Below are 20457 nucleotides of genomic sequence, written 5' to 3'. Positions count from 1 at the left end.
AATCTGTCAAGGTCGTTTTGAAGTGTGATCCTGTCCTCTGGGGTGTTAGCCACCCCTCCCAGTTTGGTGTCATCTGCAAATTTGATCAGGATGCCCTTGAGTCCATCATCCAAGTCGTTGATAAAGATGTTGAATAAGACCGGGCCCAAGACAGAACCCTGTGGCACCCCACTAGTCACTCTTCTCCAGGATGAAGAGGAACCATTGATGAGCACCCTTTGGGTTCGGTCAGTCAGCCAGTTACAAATCCACTGAGTGGTAGCATAGTCAAGACCGCATTTTACCAGCTTCTTTACAAGAATATCATGGGGCACCTTGTCAAATGCCTTGCTGAAATCAAGGTAGGCTACATCCACTGCGTTCCCTTCATCTACCAGGCTTGTAATTCTGTCAAAAAACGAGATCAGGTTAGTCTGACATGACTTATTTTTCAGAAATCCATGCTGACTATTGGTGATCACAGCATTCCTTTCTAGGTGCTCACAGACTGTTTGCTTAATGATCTGCTCCAGAATCTTCCCTGGTATTGATGTCAGACTGACTGGGCAGTAATTATTTGGGTCCTCTCTTTTCCCCTTTTTGAAAATAGGGACAACATTTGCCCTCTTCCAGTCTGCCGGGACTTCGCCTGTTCTCCAGGAATTCTCAAAGATGACTGCCAGTGGTTCTGAGATCACATCTGCCAGTTCTTTTAATACTCTTGGATGCAGTTCATCTGGCCCTGGAGACTTGAATACATCTAAACTAGCCAAGTATTCTTGTACTATCTCCTTAGTTATTCTGGGCTGTGTTTCCTCTGCTGAATCATTTGCTCCAAATTCTTCAGGTCGGGCATTGTTTTCTTTATCGGAGAAGACTGAGGCAAAGAAGGCATTGAGGAGTTTGCATTTCACCATCTTCTCCTCTGAGTGACCCCACTGTTTCTTTGTTCTTCCTTTTGCTACGAACATACCCATAAAAGCCTTTTTTGTTGCTTTTAACTTCTCTAGCAAGCCTGAGTTCATTCTGTGCTTTAGCTTTTCTGACTTTGTGTCTACACGTGCTGGCTATTTGTTTGAATTCCTCTTTGGTACACATTTTTTGTACACATCCTTTTTTAATCTTAACACAGTTAAAAGTTCTTTAGATAGCCACCCTGGCTTCTTTAGGCACCTTCCATGTTTCCGTCTCATTGGTATTGCCTGAAGTTGTGCTTTTACTATCTCCCTCTTAATAAACTCCCAGCCATCATGAACTCCCTTTCCTTTTAGTATTACTGTCCATGGGATCTCACCCAGCACTTCCCTAAGTTTTATGAAGTCGGCTTTCTTAAAGTCAAGAATTTGAGTCCTAGTATGCTTGGCTGCTCCTTTCCGCTGTATAGTAAACTTCAGAAGAGCATGATCACTCGCACCTAATGATCCTTCCACTTCTACCCCACTAACCAGGTCATCAACATTGGTTAGGACCAGATCTAAAATGGCTGTTCCTCTTGTTGCTTCTCCCACTTTCTGGACTCCTCCTCCTTTCTTGTCTGGTCTGTTTCTCTGAAATAGATTGTATCCCTCTATTATTACATTCCAATGGTGGGACTTATCCCACCAGGTTTCAGTGATGCCTATTATGTCATATTTAGTTTGCTGTACCAAGAGCTCAAGCTCATCTTGTTTATTTCCCATGCTTTGTGCATTAGTGTACAGACATTGAAGTCCATTAATCATTCCCCCGTGTCTCTTATTTAAGGATTTTTTCCTCCCACCACTAGGTCTGCGTGCTGTTTGCTCCATTTGGTCTATGACATTTGGGTGATCATCTTCATCAATTGATAGACTCCTACCTTCAGGAGCACTGTCTCTCTCCCCCACATTAGTCAGTTTAAAGCCCTCCTGATGAGGTTTCTGAGATTTTTGGCAAAAACATTCCTCCCAACCATTGTGAGGTGCAGCCCATCGCTTGCCAGAAGTCCATCTTCAAGAAACTGCAGTCCGTGATCTAAGAATCCAAACCGTTCCTGTTTACACCATTTGCGAAGCCAGCTGTTCACTTCCACTATTTTTCCCTCTCTCCCTGGGCCACGTCGTTCAACTGGGAGGACAGATGAGATGACAATTTGTGCATTTAATTGCTTCAATTTCCTGCCCAGAGCCTCGTAGTCTCTTTTGATCTTCTGGAGGCTATTGCTTGCAGTGTCATTGGTTCCCACATGAACCAAGAGGAAGGGGTATTTGTCAGTGGGTTTTATGATTCCTTGCAGTCGTTCAGTTACATCTTGGATCTTAGCCCCGGGGAGGCAGCACACTTCCAGAGACATCTTGTCAGGCCCACAGATCACTGCTTCTGTTCCCCTCAGTAGGGAATCCCCTATGACCACTACACGCCTCCTCTTAGGTTTCGTCAGGATTCTTCCGTGAGCTGTCCGTTCCACGGTCGCCTGCACATTCCCTGAGGACTGACTTTGCTGCTCGTCTTCATATACCTGATCGACTGTAATGAGGGAGAGATCCTCAAATGGAGTTTGCTCTTCGTCTTCCATGCTAGGGGAGAGGACCTCAAAGCGATTGTGTATTTCTAAACAATCAGAGCGAACCCTGGGCCTCCTACTTCTTTGAGTCACGTTTCTCCATATATCTGGCTCCTGTGTTGGTGAACTAGCCTCCTTCTCAGGGGAGTCCCCTGTCTCCTCCTTGGTGGAGACGGTGTGCTCTGTTGCTTCCAAGAAGAGCTCCAGCTCTCTAATTCTTTGGAGCGTAGCTACACGTTCCTCCAGTTGCTGGACTTTGTCTTCTAAAAGGGCAATCAACATGCAATTGCTGCAGGTAAAGCTGCCTGCAACCTTTGGCAAGATGGCAAACATTGCGCAGAAACCGCAGGCGATTGCAGCTGTTCCCTCACCCTCCATCTTGAGAACGTGTCGTTGGGGGTGGCTACAGCGGTCCTCCATCATAAGAAGCGTGAAGACAGGACAAATAACTCCCCCCAAAAAGACCTAGGTCTCCCCCAACAAACGTTTGAGACTAGCTCCCCTAAATCTGAAAGATGGATCAAACTGCACGCGCCACTAGGCGCAAGCCGCTGCCCTGCAAGCTCTGATAAGCTCCTCCCACAGCTAATCACTTGCCTGAACAGAAACCCTGCCCCCTCTGACCTTTGCACAGGGAGAGCAGCTAATCAGCCACAAAGAAACACACACACGAGAAAACCCTTTTTGCTCCTTCTTCAGCTGCTGCCCTGCAAGTTCTAGTATAATGAGAGAGGAAATTTTCACCCTATCTGTAGGTCCAACAATGTCCATAATCAGAGCCGTAGCTAGGCGATCTTATGCCTCTGGCAGAACCGTCCAGATTGCGCCCCCTAGCCACAGACAAATTGGCTCTTCTTTCTGCCTCTCCTCCAACACCCCCCCTGCACCCACTCAATTCACCCTCATTTAAAACCTTTCTTATGAGGCAATAATCGATAATCAATATGGAGATATTTTTAGCCAATTTTGGCCGCCCCCCCGCATTGCCTGAACCCCTGGCGGGGGCCCACCTCACCACCCCCTCGCTACAGCCCTGGCCATAATTTAATACACATCTGTCACACATACCCTGGCTATTAAGGAAAGGCTACACTGTGGAACTCTAAACGAGCTATTGCTTCAGCAGTTTTTCCATTCAGATATGTGAGATCTAGAGTATCCACCCCTTCCTGGGCCTTCAGCTGGGCCCAGGAGGTCATTACATGTGCTTCCTCTCCTTCCAACTAGACTCATGTGAGGCTAGTTTTGCATGCCCTGAAGATCCTGCTTGGCACACAGTCTCTCCCCAGACCCTGGAGTGGGTGGGTGGGTGGGTGTGGTGCTCAACAGCAAGCCAAGGACCCAGGGAACTGGTGCAGAGACCAGTTGCTGGAATGGGGGTGTCCTTCTGACAACTACTCAGGGGTTACTGGTGTTGTGGGCCTCTGTTACATGATCCTGCTCCCTTTGCTCCTCCTCTAAAGAGACCCCAGATTCCAAGCCTGGGCAAAGCTGATCCCTGACTCCTTCATGAATTGCTCCCCACAAACTAAAACCCCCAAGGCTTAGAGCTTCTCTCCATAAGGAACTTGTTTGAACCCTTTCATCCGTTTGGGTTGCCCTTTTTCTGCACCTTTTCCAATTCAAAAATTTCTGGTTTGTATCCAACAATAATTAGTGCAGACCCATTGAAACTAATGACCATAACTAACTTAGGCTGATTAATTTCAATGAGTTCAATGAATTCACTTGAGTAGAATTTAGTCTGCTACAACCATTTTCTTTTTTATGAGCAGGGATGCCCAAAAGCTGAACACAGTATTCCAGATTTGATTGCACCTCAGACATGGTCAAAGATGTTATTCTTAGTTCTTGTTTTCATAGTGTGTGTGTGTGTGTGTGTGTGTGTGTGGATTTGAGGGGGACGGAAAGAGCAAAAGAAACTACCAACCTTCAGGAAGTTGGCCAAGCTGAAATTGACATTTCTGGACTCCTCTGTAATCTCACTGTAGCGAATGTTCACGTGAGGGATGATGGCGAGGAGCAGAGAGTGCAAGGCGTGGTTGTAGGACTCTGGGAACCGCTGGACCCTGGGGAGCTGAAGCGGCACATATAGGTTAAAACAGTAGTCCTGAAGCAGTAAGAATCCTTCCTTCAATGCTGCAGGGATATGTCTTAGCAGCTTTTGCCTTAGAAGGCATTAGAGTAACTGCTTTGCATACAGAGGGTTCCAGGCTCAACCTCCTTCCTCTTCAGGTACGGCTGCCAGTCAGTGTGGGCAATACTGAGCAAGATGGAGCCATGATCTGACTCAGTGTGCATGACACTTCCCACAGAGTGACTTCCATTTAAATATACTTGGTTTTATATATATCTGTATTTATATCTATCTATCATCTATCTATCTATCTATCTATCTATCTATCTATCTATCTATCTATCATCTATCATCATCTATCATCTATCTATATCTCTATTAAAGTGGGAGACACCTTTCTAGTTGATCCAAAGCATTAACTGATTAATCTACCTGATTTAAAGATGAGATGCTGCAGCCCTAAAAATAATGGAACTAAAGTCGCACCTCTCCCCAATATTTCTAGTTGTCATTTATGTTGGGAGGAAGATTTGTGATGTGGAGCCAGAGGAAGCATAATTGCACTACGTTTGCTGAGCACCTCCTGCTAGCCCTGAAGCGGCTGCTTTTGTCTTTACCTTAATCTTGTTCTCATCCAGGAGGTACATAGCCATTGACTTGGCCAGAGCTTCAAAGAAAAACCACGAATACTGGAATAAACCAGGAGAAACACAGAGATACATTCACTAAGCAAGAGCAAATCACAGTGATTCTCAGCCTGGAAGAATCTGGATTGGCAATGGCCACACAATGAGTGCTGGGATGCATCTTTCATGATCAAGCCCAGCACCCTTGGCCAGACTGGCCTTAGCTGTTACACTGGCAGGATGTGCCCATTGGAGCTGGTAGGGTGGAAGGCAGGGAGGCCAATAGTAGGTGGCACCAAAGCCAGTGAAAAGCAGAGCTAACCCATTCTGATTTTGCCATTCTTCTCCTCCACTTCCTCTCTGCACCATGGCGGCCTTTGAGCTCTCAAATCTCAGCAGAGCCCTGTGCAATGCTAAAATTCAGTGCTCCCCCACCTCTCATGCTCCCTTCTATAGCAATGTTTTGGCACGCCTGCAGTGTGACCACACCAGTTGCGCCACCGTAAAACTGCCTCTGCTCTGCAGAGTTCTACAGTGGCAACACTAAGGGAAAGGGAGCTAACAGCCAGTGCCCCCTCAGGCTGAGGTTAGTGGGGCAATGCCCCATTCACAATAATGAACCAGCTTCCACTGAGTGGGTGCAAATAAAATCCTGCCTTGCCTTGTCTCACCTTCAGCATCTTATTGATGGCCAAGAAATCTGCCGACTGCTTCAAAATTGTTGCCATTGCGACAGCCAAAATTTCGTGTGTAGTCTTTGAGTGAGGCACAACAGGCTTCTCGGGCCGAAAGCAATACTGAAAAAGAGTGTGTGTCACACACCATCAGAGAGGGCTCCCCAGTCACAAAGGAGAGGGTGATGGGGCAGAACACACGGACCTAAGAATGGACTGCATTCCAACCAGTCCAGCATCCTATTCTCACAGTGGCCACCCAGATGCCCCAATGGGAAACCCAAAAGCAGAACTTGAGCACAAGAGCCCTCTCTGCTCCTGTGTCTTCCAGAAACTGCCATTCAGAAGCACTACTGCTCCCAACTGTGGAGGCAGAGAGCAGTCATTGATGGTGCTCTCCTCCACAAATTTGTTTAATCCTCTTATAAGAACCTAAGAACCGCAGCCAGCACTTACCTTTATGAAAGCCCTCAAGTAATGGTCAAGGCCTTCCTCATGGCATCTGGACACAATATGGAGGAGAACCCTGAGGAAGAACAGCAAGTTTGAATGTGAGGCAGGATCCACGAAGGAGGGCCGCTTCTGCATGTTCCTTGTGGAAAAGCAGCTCCACCTACGTATTGGGTAAGTACACTCCCAAGTTCTCTCCTGGGGGAGAGGTGAGGTAGCAAGACCATCTCCATCAGCCAAGATGCCTTTTTGGCTCCTCCCACCCCCACCACATCAGTTGCCAATCCATGGGGTTGCATTCGAGGGAGACGTGAAAGGCAGCAAGCCCCACCCACTGACTCTGCTGCAGACTCTAACAATGTGGGTTTCTCAAAGCTTGGGATTATGGCTTCACTGATCTATGACAAACAGTATACTATCACCAAAAGCTTACATGGTACAGTTGACAGCAATTTCTTCCTCTTGTGTCCGGGTGGTGAGGACTCTAAAGAGTTGCATAAGGACCACAGGCAGAAACTGTATCATCACTTGGATATCCATGGCATGTAGGCACTGAAACACACGCGTTTATTTTAAAAGCATTTGTAAATTGTAAAATTTGTATTCTAAATCCTCTAGGCAGTATACAAAGACACAACATGAAAGCCAGTGTCATACACACAGGTTCACAACATTAATAAACCAGTAAAACTAGTATTATGAAAACAGATAAAAACAGAAATTCCGCAGTGGTAGAGTACAATAATAAGGGGCCAGGGAAAGCCTGGGCAAATGAATATAATAAAATAGATACTTTATTTTTATTTCACAAAAGTTATGTACCACTTGACAGTGAACAAGCAAGCAAGCAAGCAAACAAACAAACCACAAAGCGGTATATGGAAAAAAAATGAAATTGCCAGGAAAAAAGAGCTGGACTATTAAAAAAATTCAAAAATAATTAAAATCAACAATAAGCTAGAACCCAGATTGAAGCGCACATCCACATTCTGCAGGAGGGGGACCCCGTTAGTGTTGGGTGCTCATGGACGGGCCAGAGGAACCGTTCCAGCTCACCTTGAGATATTTAACAAGTTCTCCTGGGACTTCTTTGGCACCTGCTTGAATCATCTGGCAATACTGGAAGAATTTATGGAGGTGGAGATCCTGAAAGGAACAGAGAAGCTCAGTTCACAGCCTTCTCTTGTGCCTTATTCATCCCACTGATTTTCACCCAAGACCAGCAGCCTTCAGACATGGCAGATGGTTCTTGACGGAGCCTATGGGGCACACAGTGGCATCTCCCATGCCACCTCAAAGTGGCAATTGCCCAAGGGAAGGGCCGTGGCTCAGTAGTAGAGCATCCGCCTTGCATGCCAAAGGTACCGGGTTCAATCCCCAGTGACATCTCTAGGTAGGGCTGAGAATGTCCCCTGCCTGAAACTCTGAAAAGCCACTGCCAGCCAGTGTGGATGGCACAGATCTAGATGGGCGAATCTTGTGACTCAGTATAAGGGAGCTTCCTGTGTTCCTCTGCAGAGGAAGGGCCATAGTTCAATGGTAGAGCATGTGCTTTGCCTGTAGAAGGCCTCTGGGTTTAATCCCCAGTGGCTTCTCCAGGGAGGACTGGGAATGTCTCCTGCCTGAAACCCTAAGAAGCCACTGCCAGTCAGAGTAGACAGCACTGAGCTAGATAGACCAGTGACTCAGCTTCCTATGTTCCTATGCTTTGAAGGAAACATCTCAGAACATCTTGGCCAGCCAAGATGACTATGGGAAACCCAAAAGTACCCTGCCCACCTGTGATTCCCAGCAACTGGTGCACAGAGGCATGACTGCCTCCAACCGACTACAGTGTACTTGGCATTTTATTGGTCTACAGAAATGGACTAATATGATTAAACCACCCTGAAGGAATGCAGAAAAGGCTATTCAGATGGAATGCAGTCCAGCCTCACAAAGGTTTGGAGGCTCCTAAGGACACAAGATGGCATACATCTCTCTAGGCAGGCAGGCAGGCAGGCAAGAGGAACTATTGTTGCCGTTCCTGCTAAGGCTGAGGGAAGGGGCATGGCCTGTGGAGGAGAGGTGGCTTGTGGAGCTGTGGCCTCCAGAGCGCCCCAAGGGCCAAATGTGGAATTTTCCCACCCAAGCTTTGTAAGATGGAAAAAATGCCACTTCATTTTCAATAGTTACCCTTAGAATGGTTATGGATCCTTCATTATTTTTTTAAAAAAAGAACCCATCAAGCAAAGGCTGAGTTGCACTTACTTTGGTGTAAATGGTTGACTCCAAATGGAGCTTGATCTTGAAGAGAGCCTTTGCCCCATCAACCCATTTAACATCAATACTTGGCTGCAACAAAAGTGAGGGCGGGAGAGAGAAGAGGAGAAAGTGTCACGTTTGAATTTGGCTAAAGAGGTTCAGTTCACCTCGCAAGGCAGCTTTGCTCAGCCTGGCATGAAAAAGTATAAAAAAGTCATCTTCATGCACAAAATTCAGAAAGAAGATTGAAAGAAAGTGTTGGTGGCGGGGAGAATTTGACGCAATCCTCAAACTGTAGTTTGGTATCTCAATCTTTTTCAGTAGATTTTGGATCCACAAATCTGTGGGTAGTCCATGGGGTACAGAATTACTGCCTTCACTCTTCAGGCCGGAGGGCTGGCCTCTTCAGAGATTGCAGTTTCCCACAAAAGGGGTAGGACTTAGGGGAGCTGAGACGAGCCTCCTGTTTGCTTGTATCCATCCATCTCTGCCTGTTAGTGCTAGCAGATGGGCGAGTTTTAATACTATGCAACAGTGGGCTCCAGTGCAACTGCTGCACTTGTTGCATGACAGATTCTGCTGTCTATTGCACCACAAAGTTATTAGCAACCTGCTCATGCATTCTCTTGCAAAATTATTGTGCCAGCTAGGGAGGGCTGAAGCACTCCCCCCCCCCCGCCACCCGAGGTTCCTAGGAGGGCGCCAGGCCCAGTCAATATTGAGCGGCGATGTGGCATACCACATCAGTGTGTTGCACAACATGATGTGTGCTACATCAGTGCATTCTGTGACATGATGCATGACATCAGATGTCAGCCCCCTCAATAGTGGGGGCAAGCCAGTTCTCCTGGCTGGCGCAAAGCATTTTGCCAGTGGATCGAGTATACTGCTAAGTGAGTACCATATTTTTCGCCCTATAGGACGCACCATCCCATAAGGCGCACCTAGTTTTTTGGGGGGGAAATAAAGGGGGAAAATTTATTTTCCCCCCCAGGCGCAGGGCTGGGGAAGCCCGAGCTTCCCCCGACCCCAGCCCCCAGAACAGGCAGCTCTCCGCAAGCCGTGGGAGCCTGGCGCCAGGCTCCCACGGCTTGCGGAGAGCTGCATGAAGCCTGGACGCGCTGAGCTCAGCATGCCCAGGCTTCAGCATGCAGGCAACTCTCTGCAAGCTGTGGGAGCCAGGAGCTGGGCTCCCACAGCTTGCGTAGAGGTGCGCGAAGCCTGGAGGTTCCTAGGAGGTGCGTCCTGACCCCTCTCGCTCTCCAGGCTTCAGCGAAAGCCTGCATTCACCCCATAGGACGCACACACATTTCCCCTTCATTTTTGGAGGGGAAAAAGTGCGTCCTATAGGGCGAAAAATACAGTAACTTGGCACTACAATATTATTCATACTACTACTACTACTACTACTACTACTACTATAAGTTTAGGGTCCCGGTTGTTGCAATGACTGAACCTCCCAGTGAGCTCCTCCACTGCAGATCCATTCACAAAGGCAGACATCAAATTGTATTAATGATTGAGGTGCCCCTGACTTGGACCATCATGTTATAACGTGCGTTTTGAACAACAACAAAAACCCAGCACCCCTAATCCTGCAGTTAAGAAGTCTGAATGATTTCTGGTCAGAATAATTATGCAAATTAAGTTTTTGCCTTGGCTTTACCTAATGCATTCTGCTTGCGCAAATTGTCAGTTGATTGGGGGGAGTGTCTGAGGGGATGGGATCCTAATGAGGAGGACACAGAGAGTTTGAATCTTGCTTTAAAAAGGAATGGTGATGTCCTCAGATGATGAATTGCACACCGCATCATTTGCAAGCTCATTTGGTGTACCTTCTTAGGTGCATGGAAGACACACAGCATATCAGCACAGGTAAAATACAGTCCACGTCCTCAGATTCACTTATTAGGTCTTCCTACCTTTCGAGCCTCAGAATCCCCGACACTCAGGTAGCCTGCTGGCAGATTGGCTGAAACAGGCAAGTGCTGCTCAGAGGTGATGATCCGGCCATCCTTCAGCAAAGGCAGCCAAGTAAACCCAACTGCAGAGACAGCAATGCACACAGCTGTGTAAGCATCCTTTTTAGCATGTAGGTAGAATCATGATCATGAACTTGCTTTGGGAATCACTTATATGTTACTGGGAACAAACCCATTTCCCCCCTTCTTTTAATTTGCTAAAATGGAATTGCATTTGCCCTTTCATCACCCATTCACGTAGCTTGGAGAGGGTCCTTTTTGAGCTCCTTGAGATCTCTGTTTGTTTTAACCACCCTCAACAACTGGGTGTCATCAGCAAACTTGGTTACCTCACTGTTCACCTCTAACTGGATCATTTATGAATGCTTGGAAAGTATCTGTCTGTGGGGGGACTCCCCTTTCTACATGAACTATCCACTCATTCCCCCTCTCTGCTTGCTGTTTCGTGATCGGTTCCTGATACACAGGACGACCTCTCCTCTTATCCCATGTCTGCTATGCTTACACAGTCTTTGGTGAGACACTCTGTCAAAAAATGTCATCTTGTAAGGTGAGGGGAGGCAATAATAGGGTAACTAACACATTTTTACTTGGCAAGACACAGCTATTTCTAAGAATCATTTCACATTTTGCTTTTCCCAATGCCTAAAATACATGGCCCAGTTTTAAGCTAACCACCTGCACACTAGAAAGACAGGTGAGGAACAGGAGGGCAGGTATCCAGTCTTGTAGTATGTGAAACTGAAACAAAGAGACGGGCACTTGACAATGGTGGTGGTGGTCCATGGAATGCATAGGACAACTCCTTTCTGACACACCTCATGCTTCCTGGATCTACCAAACACAGACTGCTTGGGTGGGACGTGGGGAGAACAAAGGCGCGGGTTCAAGTTGTGAGCCTACCTGTTGTCTCCACGGCATCCTGCTTTTTTGCTGTCCCCTTTGTGTTAATTTCACAGCTGACATGATAGAAGGTGAAAAGCAGGTGATGCTTTTGATGGAGGTGGATTGGGAGTTCAATTTTAATCTAAAATGACATAATGAGAGCGATGCTGCATTTGTGAGTGCTGAGATGCAGTTTAAACTACTCTTTAAGAAACAAGAAAAAAAATGGGGGGAGGGGGAAGGACCAACATGGCATTGCATTCATCATCTCTCTTGTTAATCTGGAAATCCCTCCTAAACTGACTTCCTGCCCAAATTTCTTACCCTGCAAAGCCTTCAATGGTCTTCCCATCATTAGAAGTGTCATGCTGGACAAGGTCAAAGGACCGATCTTGTCCAGCATCCTGTTCTCACAGTGATGAACCAGGCTGCCATTGTTGTTGTTGTTAAAATCTGTATACTGCCCTATACCTGCAAGGTCTCAGGGTAGTTACAACACAAACCCAAAATATAAAAACACAAAATAAAGCAACCCAATAAACCCACCCTCCCCAAACACATTTTAAAAGGGCATTGGATATCAATCAGCCAAAGATCTGGTTAAAGAGGAACATTTTTGCCCATGCAATCATGATCATTGACTTCCTCCCCCCCACACTTCCGTGGTTCTATATATTTACCCACTATGGCTGCATATTCTGATTACTCTATAGGTTTTGTTCTCCTCCCTCCTCATCATATCTTTATATACTTTAAACTGCTGAATTTACTCCAACCCTGCTAATGTTTTAACCTGTTTAACAAGATTCTTCAGCTATATTCAGATATTGTTTAAAGTATCACACCTTTCCTAAAACTCTAAAACCTGTAGCACAGATATTGAAGGCAAAGATGAGAGAAAGTCTCCTAATAGACATGAAGGAGAAACAAACAGATGCAGGGGAGAAGGGAGGAAAGAGACTTAAATAAAAGGACAACAGTTTAATTCTTTTAACTCAAAAGCAGCATCCCAGAACCCTTGCTCCCTGCTCCCAAAGACGGATATGGATAAAATGACCGGACTTTGGTAATTTTAACAAGGCCACTGTTTGGCACCCTCAAATGAATATTTTCAATTCTTCTCAATTTTGCTCTACCTCGGCTCAGCACCCTGTGAAGGAAAGCTGTTAACACACTGGCTGTGGGACGGAAGCTCCCTGGCTCTGGCAGGGTCCTAGAGCCCTTCACTCCTTCCCAAAGCTGGACAGTGCCAGGGCTCCGGCGTCATCCCAGACCCCTTGCACCCCCTTTCGTTTTCTCAGTTATGGATCTTCTCAATTTTATGTCACCTCGGGTAATGTCCGGGCAACTGCTATAACTTAGAGGTCTAAATCATATAAATTCTTACTTATCTACAAAATATTGTTAAGAGTTTTATTATATACAGATGATTTTTAAATTAGCATGCTTTCTCTAAAACAAAACCTGTAGAAGTAATTGATTGAATAGATATCAAAGGTCAGGGAATAAATAGACATGAGGGAGATGCAGTGCAGGCACAGGGTTTGTTTTTATTTTTTAACTCATAGGTTAAAAAAATAAATCCCAGTATATTTTTTCCACTAGCTGCACTTCCAAGCAAGTTTCAGCTGGGGGCAGCAGCCGTTCAAAAGCCAGGGCTGGAGAGCAACTTGGGTTTTTGGAGGCAGTGCAGAAAGGACTTCCTGCTTTTGTGTTGCCAGGAGGGAGGGGAGTAAATAAATAAATGGAGAGCAGAGGAAACCCACTTTCCATTTTTTAATTCCTCCCACCTCCACCCCACACGTGTGCAAACATGCAATTGCATAAGGTTTCTTCTTCTTCTTTGATGATCACTCTTAGTAAAATTGTCTTCCATGAACATGATCTGTCCGTAGGTGACTGTGAAGGCCAATTCTGGATCCACAAGAAGCAATGATTCTTCAACATCAGCTTCGTTGGACTGGTCATGTTGTTCAGATGCCTGATTATTGTCTTCCAAAGCGACTACTATATTCTGAACTTGAACATGGAAAGCGTAATGCTGGTGGTCAACAAAAGAGGTTTAAAGACTTTCTCAAGGCAAATTGAAAAAATGTAGTATAAGCATTGTAGCCTTATTGAAGTTCACCGATTGGGTCTGCGTTGCTCCGGGACAGGAGGAAGGAAGTCAAATGACACCGAGTTGGTTCAAAGAAAGAGTTTATTCTGCTCTCCGGATAGCAGAAGGCACTTGCGTGATCAAGTCCACAGCAAGTCCAAAGAAATGACAAGTTTCATGCAGTATATATATCCTCCAGGCACCTCTCCCCCTTCCCCAGGCACGTCAGCTTGTACACGCAGGTTGACATCACAGATGTTCCTGCTCTGGCACTCTTAACCATAAAAGGGATTTCCTTCCTGCACTCCTGACCATAAAAGGATATTCCTGTTCTTACACTTATCTTGGAGGCAGAAGTCACCATTTCCGAGAACACACTCTGGCGTTATTCCCAGACGTGGGTCTGCGCGTCTTTGTGGTCAGCACATAAGATAAGGCATGCACGCATCATCCCTGCTGTACTGGAACTTGGCAAGGTCGACTTTCGGGTTGGCGCCTCTGGCAATGGCGGAGCTCCTCCGATCGGGAGGAACTTGCTCCGTGGAAACCAGGGTCTGACCGCTACGGCGAAGGCGGAGACCCACTGAAATCACAGGCGGGAGAAGCCTGTGAACCTGGGATTCGGCTGGCACCTTTTGCGCCTCCCCTACTCGCGGGGAAACCCTGTTTAGGGGATCCGGAGCGACGTGGGGTGAGTGGTGCGGTGCTTCAAATCGACTGCTTTTTTCACGGAGTGAAGCCGCATTGCTGTTGCCGGAGAGCGCTGACTTTTTCCTGTGGACAATTGGACTTTAAACAACTACCCGTGAGTAGAACGGAAAATTGGATCTTCAAATATCTTTATTTGGCATCGAAACGGGAAGGTTTTAAACAGGAAGTCCGCCTTCCTCTTTTGTAAATAGTTTGAAGCAAAGACGTTACAAGCTAAAGTCATGGAAAATCTTTGGTAAAGGATTAATTTCCATTGGATAAAAACACCAAACCCCCCTTGGAAGCAGGAGAAGAGGGGGGAAATTTTGAACCTAGCGAGCCTGCAGGAGAGAGCGAAAAATCAAATTACCACCACTCTAAACCTGGAAACGGGCTGCTAGAAAAAGTGACGTTTTGGGAGAGTTCATTGACTGTGAACAGAACGAATTTGACAGCTAACTAAATAAGAGAAGTATACTGTTTCCATTGTCCTCTTCTGCGTTTAAAAAGGAGGAAAAGTAACTGAAAATTGAAACTATCTTTATTGCTTGAGTTGTGTTTGAAAGGATTGATACAAGTGGAGACTGTTTCCCTCTAGAGGGAGCTTTTGAAATTGTTACAGGAGTGGAACTGGGGAATCTCCAGCTGCAAGATAAGAAATTGTGAGAATCGGGAATTGACCTTGGACCATTTTAAGAATGTTGACAGAAGCCATAGTGACCGTATTATGTAAGATAAGCTATTTGCTAGAACAGCTTCACAACAAGACGGATGATATGACTATTAAAATTGATAACTTGGGACAAAAAGTGATTAATCTGAGACAAAAAGTGAGCACCAACACAGAAATAATTCAGGACTTGGTACAGGAATCCACTTTGGCAGGACAAATTGTGGAGGAGAAGGAGAAAGCTGTTGTTGTTGAACCTAAAGTAATACAAGAGGGATCCTTAGTTTTACAGAAGCAAATTGAGGACTATAGGTTGAGGCCTTTTATGATTGAATCTAGAAAAAGTCAGATTTTGAGGATCGGATCCCGGCTTGGACTGAAGAAGGAAAGTTGGAAAGATCCCTCTATGCAGGGATTAATTGACTTCTGGGACATGGATTTGGGTTTGGAGGAGATCGAAGTTCTGGGGGCCTTTGGATTTGGAGGAATCTTGAAGCATGTCCTGAAACACTTTATGGATCTTAGCTTCAACTATGGAAATTTGGCTGACCCGTCCAGAAGGAATAAAGGTATTGTTGGGTCGGAGTCTTCCCGAGATCTGCTCTTTAGCATTAAAGAATATGAAGAAGACCTGCAGAAGGGACCTGGAAAAGAGTTAAGAGCCTCGGATATAAGATCGCCAGGTTGATGGACTATATGGAATTGACGGAAAGGACTGGCAGAACCCGAAACCAGGGAGAGGAGATGGTGGAAGAAGATTGGAAAATTTAAAGTTTATATATAGAAATACTGTAATATTAATGAGTGATAGAAAAATGGTGGAATGAAATTTTATGGCCTTAGCAGAAATGTTATAAAGAGTTAAGCATATATAAGTATTTTATCTTTAATGGAAAATAAGGTTAAAAATATGTTAAGATATTTATATTATAATAGAAAATAGAGAAAGATGGAAAGGATTTGCTGAAACAATTAATAGAAGTGGAATACAAAAAGGGAGGTGAGAGGAGGTCTTTAAGCAGAGGCTTGACAACCATATGTCAGGAGTGCTCTGATGGTGTTTCCTGCTTGGCAGGGGGTTGGACTCGATGGCCCTTGTGGTCTCTTCCAACTCTATGATTCTATGATTCTATGAAACAAGGGAATGAAAGATAGATATGGAAAAGGTGTGATGTATGTTTTTAAATGGTTTTTGTTTTGCTTGTTTAGGGTTAGGGTGGGTTAGGGTTTTGTTTAGTTTAGTTTAATGTGTTTAGTTTAATGTGTTTAGGTTGTGTTTTGTATTGTTTATATATTGTACTGTATTGTCTCTTTTCTCTTTTGTTTTTTCTCTTTTGTCTTTTCCCTTTTTTTCCCTTTTCTGTAATCTTTAAAAGTAATAAATATTATTATTATTTTTAAAAAAGGAACTTGGCAAGGTCACTCATTGCCGCCACGGACTAATAAGGGAGAGAGCTTTGTTCTTGTTATGGATTTGCTCAAGGCTCAAGTTTATGCATTTTAGCTAAGGAAAAATAGGGATTTTGGTGCAGTTTAAAACTGCCTGCACAGTCAGTTTTTGGGTTTTGGGAAACCCATTCCTTCAGCATAAGGTTTACCTGGTGTCAGGAAGGCAGTGCTAAGGCTCTGACAGCCTCACATAGCGCACCCTCACAAAGCCAGGAGGAGGAAAGGGCTCTAGGACCCTGGGCACAAGGGTTTATGTAGGATGCTCATTGCAGTTGGTCCATCTCCATGTCTTTTGAAACAGCAGAACCTCATATATGATAGAATACATGGCCTGTAGGACATGTTTTTCTTCTAAGGTACATTCCTCCTGAGGTACCTAATGTTGTTCCCAATCCATTTTTCCTATTCTCATTGTAATAGTGCAATGCTATTTCACATATACAAAAATCTGAAGTGCTGCAAAACTGAGATGATCCACATGGGGGCACCAAACATCGAACCAGCACCTGGTGCCATTTTGTGAAAGATTACAAACTGTGTCCATTTTGTGTGGCTTTTGGAGGGCGGGCTCTGGAATGATGCCAGAGCCCAGGCCCCGCCTTCCTTCTAGCAAGTGCTTGTCCAGCTTTGGGAAGGCGGGAAGGGCTCTAGGACCCTGCCAGAGCCAGGGAGCTTCCTTCCCACAGCCAAAGTGGTGCTGCGCAGTTTTCCTACTCAGGGCACTGGGCACTGCAGCGGCACAAAATTGAGAAGGTCCATGAATGAGAAGATTCATTTGGTGGACGCAAACCAAAGTCTGTCCATTTTGTCTGCCATCCTAAAGCTAGGTTAACCTTATGTCATTACATCTTTGTGCAGGTGTCTGTATTTATGTTTGGGGGGGGATAAATAAATGGAGACTTTGTTTCCTTTGCTCTCCATTTATTTATTTACACACACTCCTCCATGGGCGAAGGGAAGCCTCCCCCTCTAAATCAAGTAAATAAATACAAATACTTAACTAACTGACCATTTGCATCGCAGATAACTCGGTTGCCCCTCCAACATAAAACTTGACCACTATAAAATAAATCCTGGCTACACCCATGTCCTCCTCTGTGTCACATGCCAAGCCGACTATGCTGGGACTTGCTTGAAAGAACAGCTACTGGAAAAATGAAGTAGGGTTATTTGCTTCTGAGTTAAATAATAATAATAATAATAATTTAAAAATTGCCCTGCTGTTTAAGCCTCTTTCCTCCCTTCTCCCCTTCTGTCTGCCTGTGTCTTGTTATTAAGGGAGCCATCTCTCACCTTACCTTTGGCATCTATGCTACTAATTATTTCTACAGGCTGAATTCTAGAGAAAGCATGCTAATTTTAAAATTATCTGTATATAAAATAACAGCGTAATAATACGTTCAATATATATAATAATGTATATGTTTTCAACCCCTAAGCCGTAGTAGTGGCAGACATTATTCCATTCGCCTCTACATTGTTCCATCCTTATTTCAGACATGGTGTTATATCAGTATATCGCAATGTTTAGCTGGAAACATATCACGATGTCGGAAGCCAGACATCGCCCTAGTTGCAGCTTGATGAGTTTTGGACCTTTGTTTATGTAGGATGCTCATCTCCATGCCTGTTCAATTAGAAGAACCTCATTATATAATACATGGTCAGAAGGACCTGCATTTCTTGTAGGGTGTATTCCTCCTGAGGTACTTAACACTGTTTCCAGTCCATTATTGCATTTCTCATGGTTATATAGGCAATGCCATTTCACACATCCAAAAATCTGAGGTGTTGCAAAACTAAGAAGGTCCACCTGAGGGCACCAAACATTGCACTAGTGCCTGGCGCCATGTTGTCAAATATTACAAATGCCCTACATTTTGTGTGGCTTTTGGAGGACAGGCTCTAGGATGCTACCAGAGCCCTGGCACCAGAGTCTAGTTTTCCTCCGCAGGGCACCGAGCAAATCCACAATTGAGATTTGTTTAGGAGCCCCAAATATTAATCTTGTTAAGATTACAAAGACCAAAGTGCTTCCCCATTTCTCCATTGTTTGGGTGGTTGAAGAGCTCTGGGATGCAGCCGGAGCTGTGGCACACCTGCCCAAAGACAGAAGGCTACAGAACGCTGGGCAGGTGGGCTCAAGGCCCCTGCCAGAGCCCTGTAGCTTCCCTAGAGCCAGGGTATATTAAGTTCACCACAGTCCCTTGATTTCATGGGAGGGCAGCATGAGGGCTCTGGGAGCAGGTGTGTTTGTGCATGGGATAAATGAACAGAGGATGGGTTTCCTCTGCTCTCCACTTATTTATGTATTTCACACCTCCAAGCACTGCAAGAGCAGGATATCCATTTCAACTTGCATCCTGAAGACCCCAACCCCTCCTTCTGAAGGGCTGCTGCCTGTTGTGTATGTAAGAATAATTTTTGATGATACACAACGTCCAAAATCTTTTTGTTAACCCCCCCCAACTTTACTTTCATAAACATGTAATTCAGAAGAATATATTTACAATCTCATCCTCCAGTTTCTCCCTATTAATCTTTCGGTGTCTTACTTCAGACGGATCACACTTCAGACAGATCACACTGAGGAGTCTCTCTCAGCAGCAGCTAAAAACACCAGTTAAATTGAATCACAGTCACAACAGGATCTGCAATACCTCTCTCATGTGGCTCACAGTCAGCCACCCATATACGTGCTATTGCCAAAGGAAAAACCCCATGCTAAAAATACACAGCCATTCAACATAAACAAACATTCCCATGTCAGATCATCATACCATCATCCTTAACGCTGCCCCCAGGTGGGGATTGCTTGGAAGTGCAACTAGTGGAAATATGAACATGGATCAGTTACTTCTGAGTTAATAAAAATAAACGTTGCCCTGCAGTTTAAGCTTATTTCCTCCCTCTGTGTCTCACTCATGTCTATAAGAGAACATTATCTCACCTAACCTTTGATGTCTATGCTATTAATTACTTAAACGGGTTTAATTTTAGAAAAAAGGTGCTTTTTCTAAAATTTATTTATTTACTTCCTATCCCACCTAACACTGCAAGAGCAGGAAGCTCTTTTTGTCTCACCTCCCAAAACTTCCCATGTTGCTGCCCAGCCCATAAAAATTGTGTAAGCCACTTTCCTCCCTTCTCCCCTTTTGTGTGCTCTTTTCATTTCTGACCTGTGTTTATGGAGGATGCTCATTTCAGTCTGTCCCTTTCCACGCCTGTTCAAGTAGCAGAACCTCATACATGATATAATACATGGCCTGTAGTGAAGGAACGGGTTTCTGTGCAGTAAGTTTAAAACTGACTCAAGCCCCTCTTTCTTTCTTTCTTTCTTTCTCCAAGAAAGCACTCTAAAATGTGTAAAACTTGAGCTGTTGAGCAAAGACATAGCAAGAACACAGCTGCATAAACAAGGCTCTCTCCTTTATCAGCTTGTGATGATAAGAGTGGCCTTGTCCACTCTAAAGTGGAACAGAGCCTGCAGCATGACCTCTCCCCCCCAAGATAAGAGTAGGAAGAGGAAGATCCTTTTATGGTCAGAAGTACAGGAAGGAATTCCCTTTTATGGTTAAGAATACCAGAGCAAAAACATATATGATGTCAACATGCATACATAGGCTGATGTGGTTGGGTTTACATGGGAAGGAGGGAGAGGATGCCTGGAGGATATATAAACTGCATGAAACTTGTCATTTCTTTGGACTTGCTGTGGACTTGATCACACAAGTGCCTTCTGCTATCCGGAGAGCAGAATAAACTCTTTCTTTGAATCTTTGAATCAACCTCAGTGTGATTTGGCTTCCATCCTCCTGTCCCGGAGCAACGCAGACCCAATCAGTGAACTCCAATAAGGCTACATTTCTTTGTGTATTGGCTGGGAATCCGCGTTCTCCCGCCCGGAGAACATAGGACCTATGTTTCTTGTAAGGTATATTTCTCCTGAGGTACTCAATGCCATTTCCAGTCCATTATTCCTGCTCTCATTGTTACTTAGTGCAATGCTATCAAAAAATCTGAGTTGCTGCAAGATTCAGAAGATCCACCTGAGGGCGCAAAACTTTGCACTAGTACCCAGGCGCCATGTTGTAAAATACTACAAATGCCCT

General features: G+C 45.0%; 1 protein-coding gene across 7 annotated transcripts in view; it reads right to left on the bottom strand.

Annotated features, from left to right (window-relative positions):
• DOCK11 (dedicator of cytokinesis 11) overlaps window positions 1–20457 on the bottom strand; it is a 159183-nt gene that overhangs the window by 55007 nt on the left and 83719 nt on the right. For all 7 annotated transcript variants that reach the window (XM_053374529.1, XM_053374524.1, XM_053374527.1 and 4 more), the window contains 9 exons: window positions 11457–11580; window positions 10494–10615; window positions 8578–8661; window positions 7384–7473; window positions 6761–6879; window positions 6334–6403; window positions 5875–6000; window positions 5195–5266; window positions 4431–4577 (listed from right to left, as the gene is read on the bottom strand). In XM_053374529.1, coding sequence (XP_053230504.1) covers window positions 4431–4577; window positions 5195–5266; window positions 5875–6000; window positions 6334–6403; window positions 6761–6879; window positions 7384–7473; window positions 8578–8661; window positions 10494–10615; window positions 11457–11580 — 954 coding nt within the window. The remainder of the gene's footprint in view (window positions 1–4430; window positions 4578–5194; window positions 5267–5874; window positions 6001–6333; window positions 6404–6760; window positions 6880–7383; window positions 7474–8577; window positions 8662–10493; window positions 10616–11456; window positions 11581–20457) is intronic.

Source organism: Podarcis raffonei, chromosome Z (genome assembly GCF_027172205.1).
Source record: "Podarcis raffonei isolate rPodRaf1 chromosome Z, rPodRaf1.pri, whole genome shotgun sequence".
Classification (NCBI taxonomy): Eukaryota; Metazoa; Chordata; class Lepidosauria; order Squamata; family Lacertidae; genus Podarcis; species Podarcis raffonei.
This window is presented reverse-complemented; position numbering and strand designations above follow the sequence as displayed.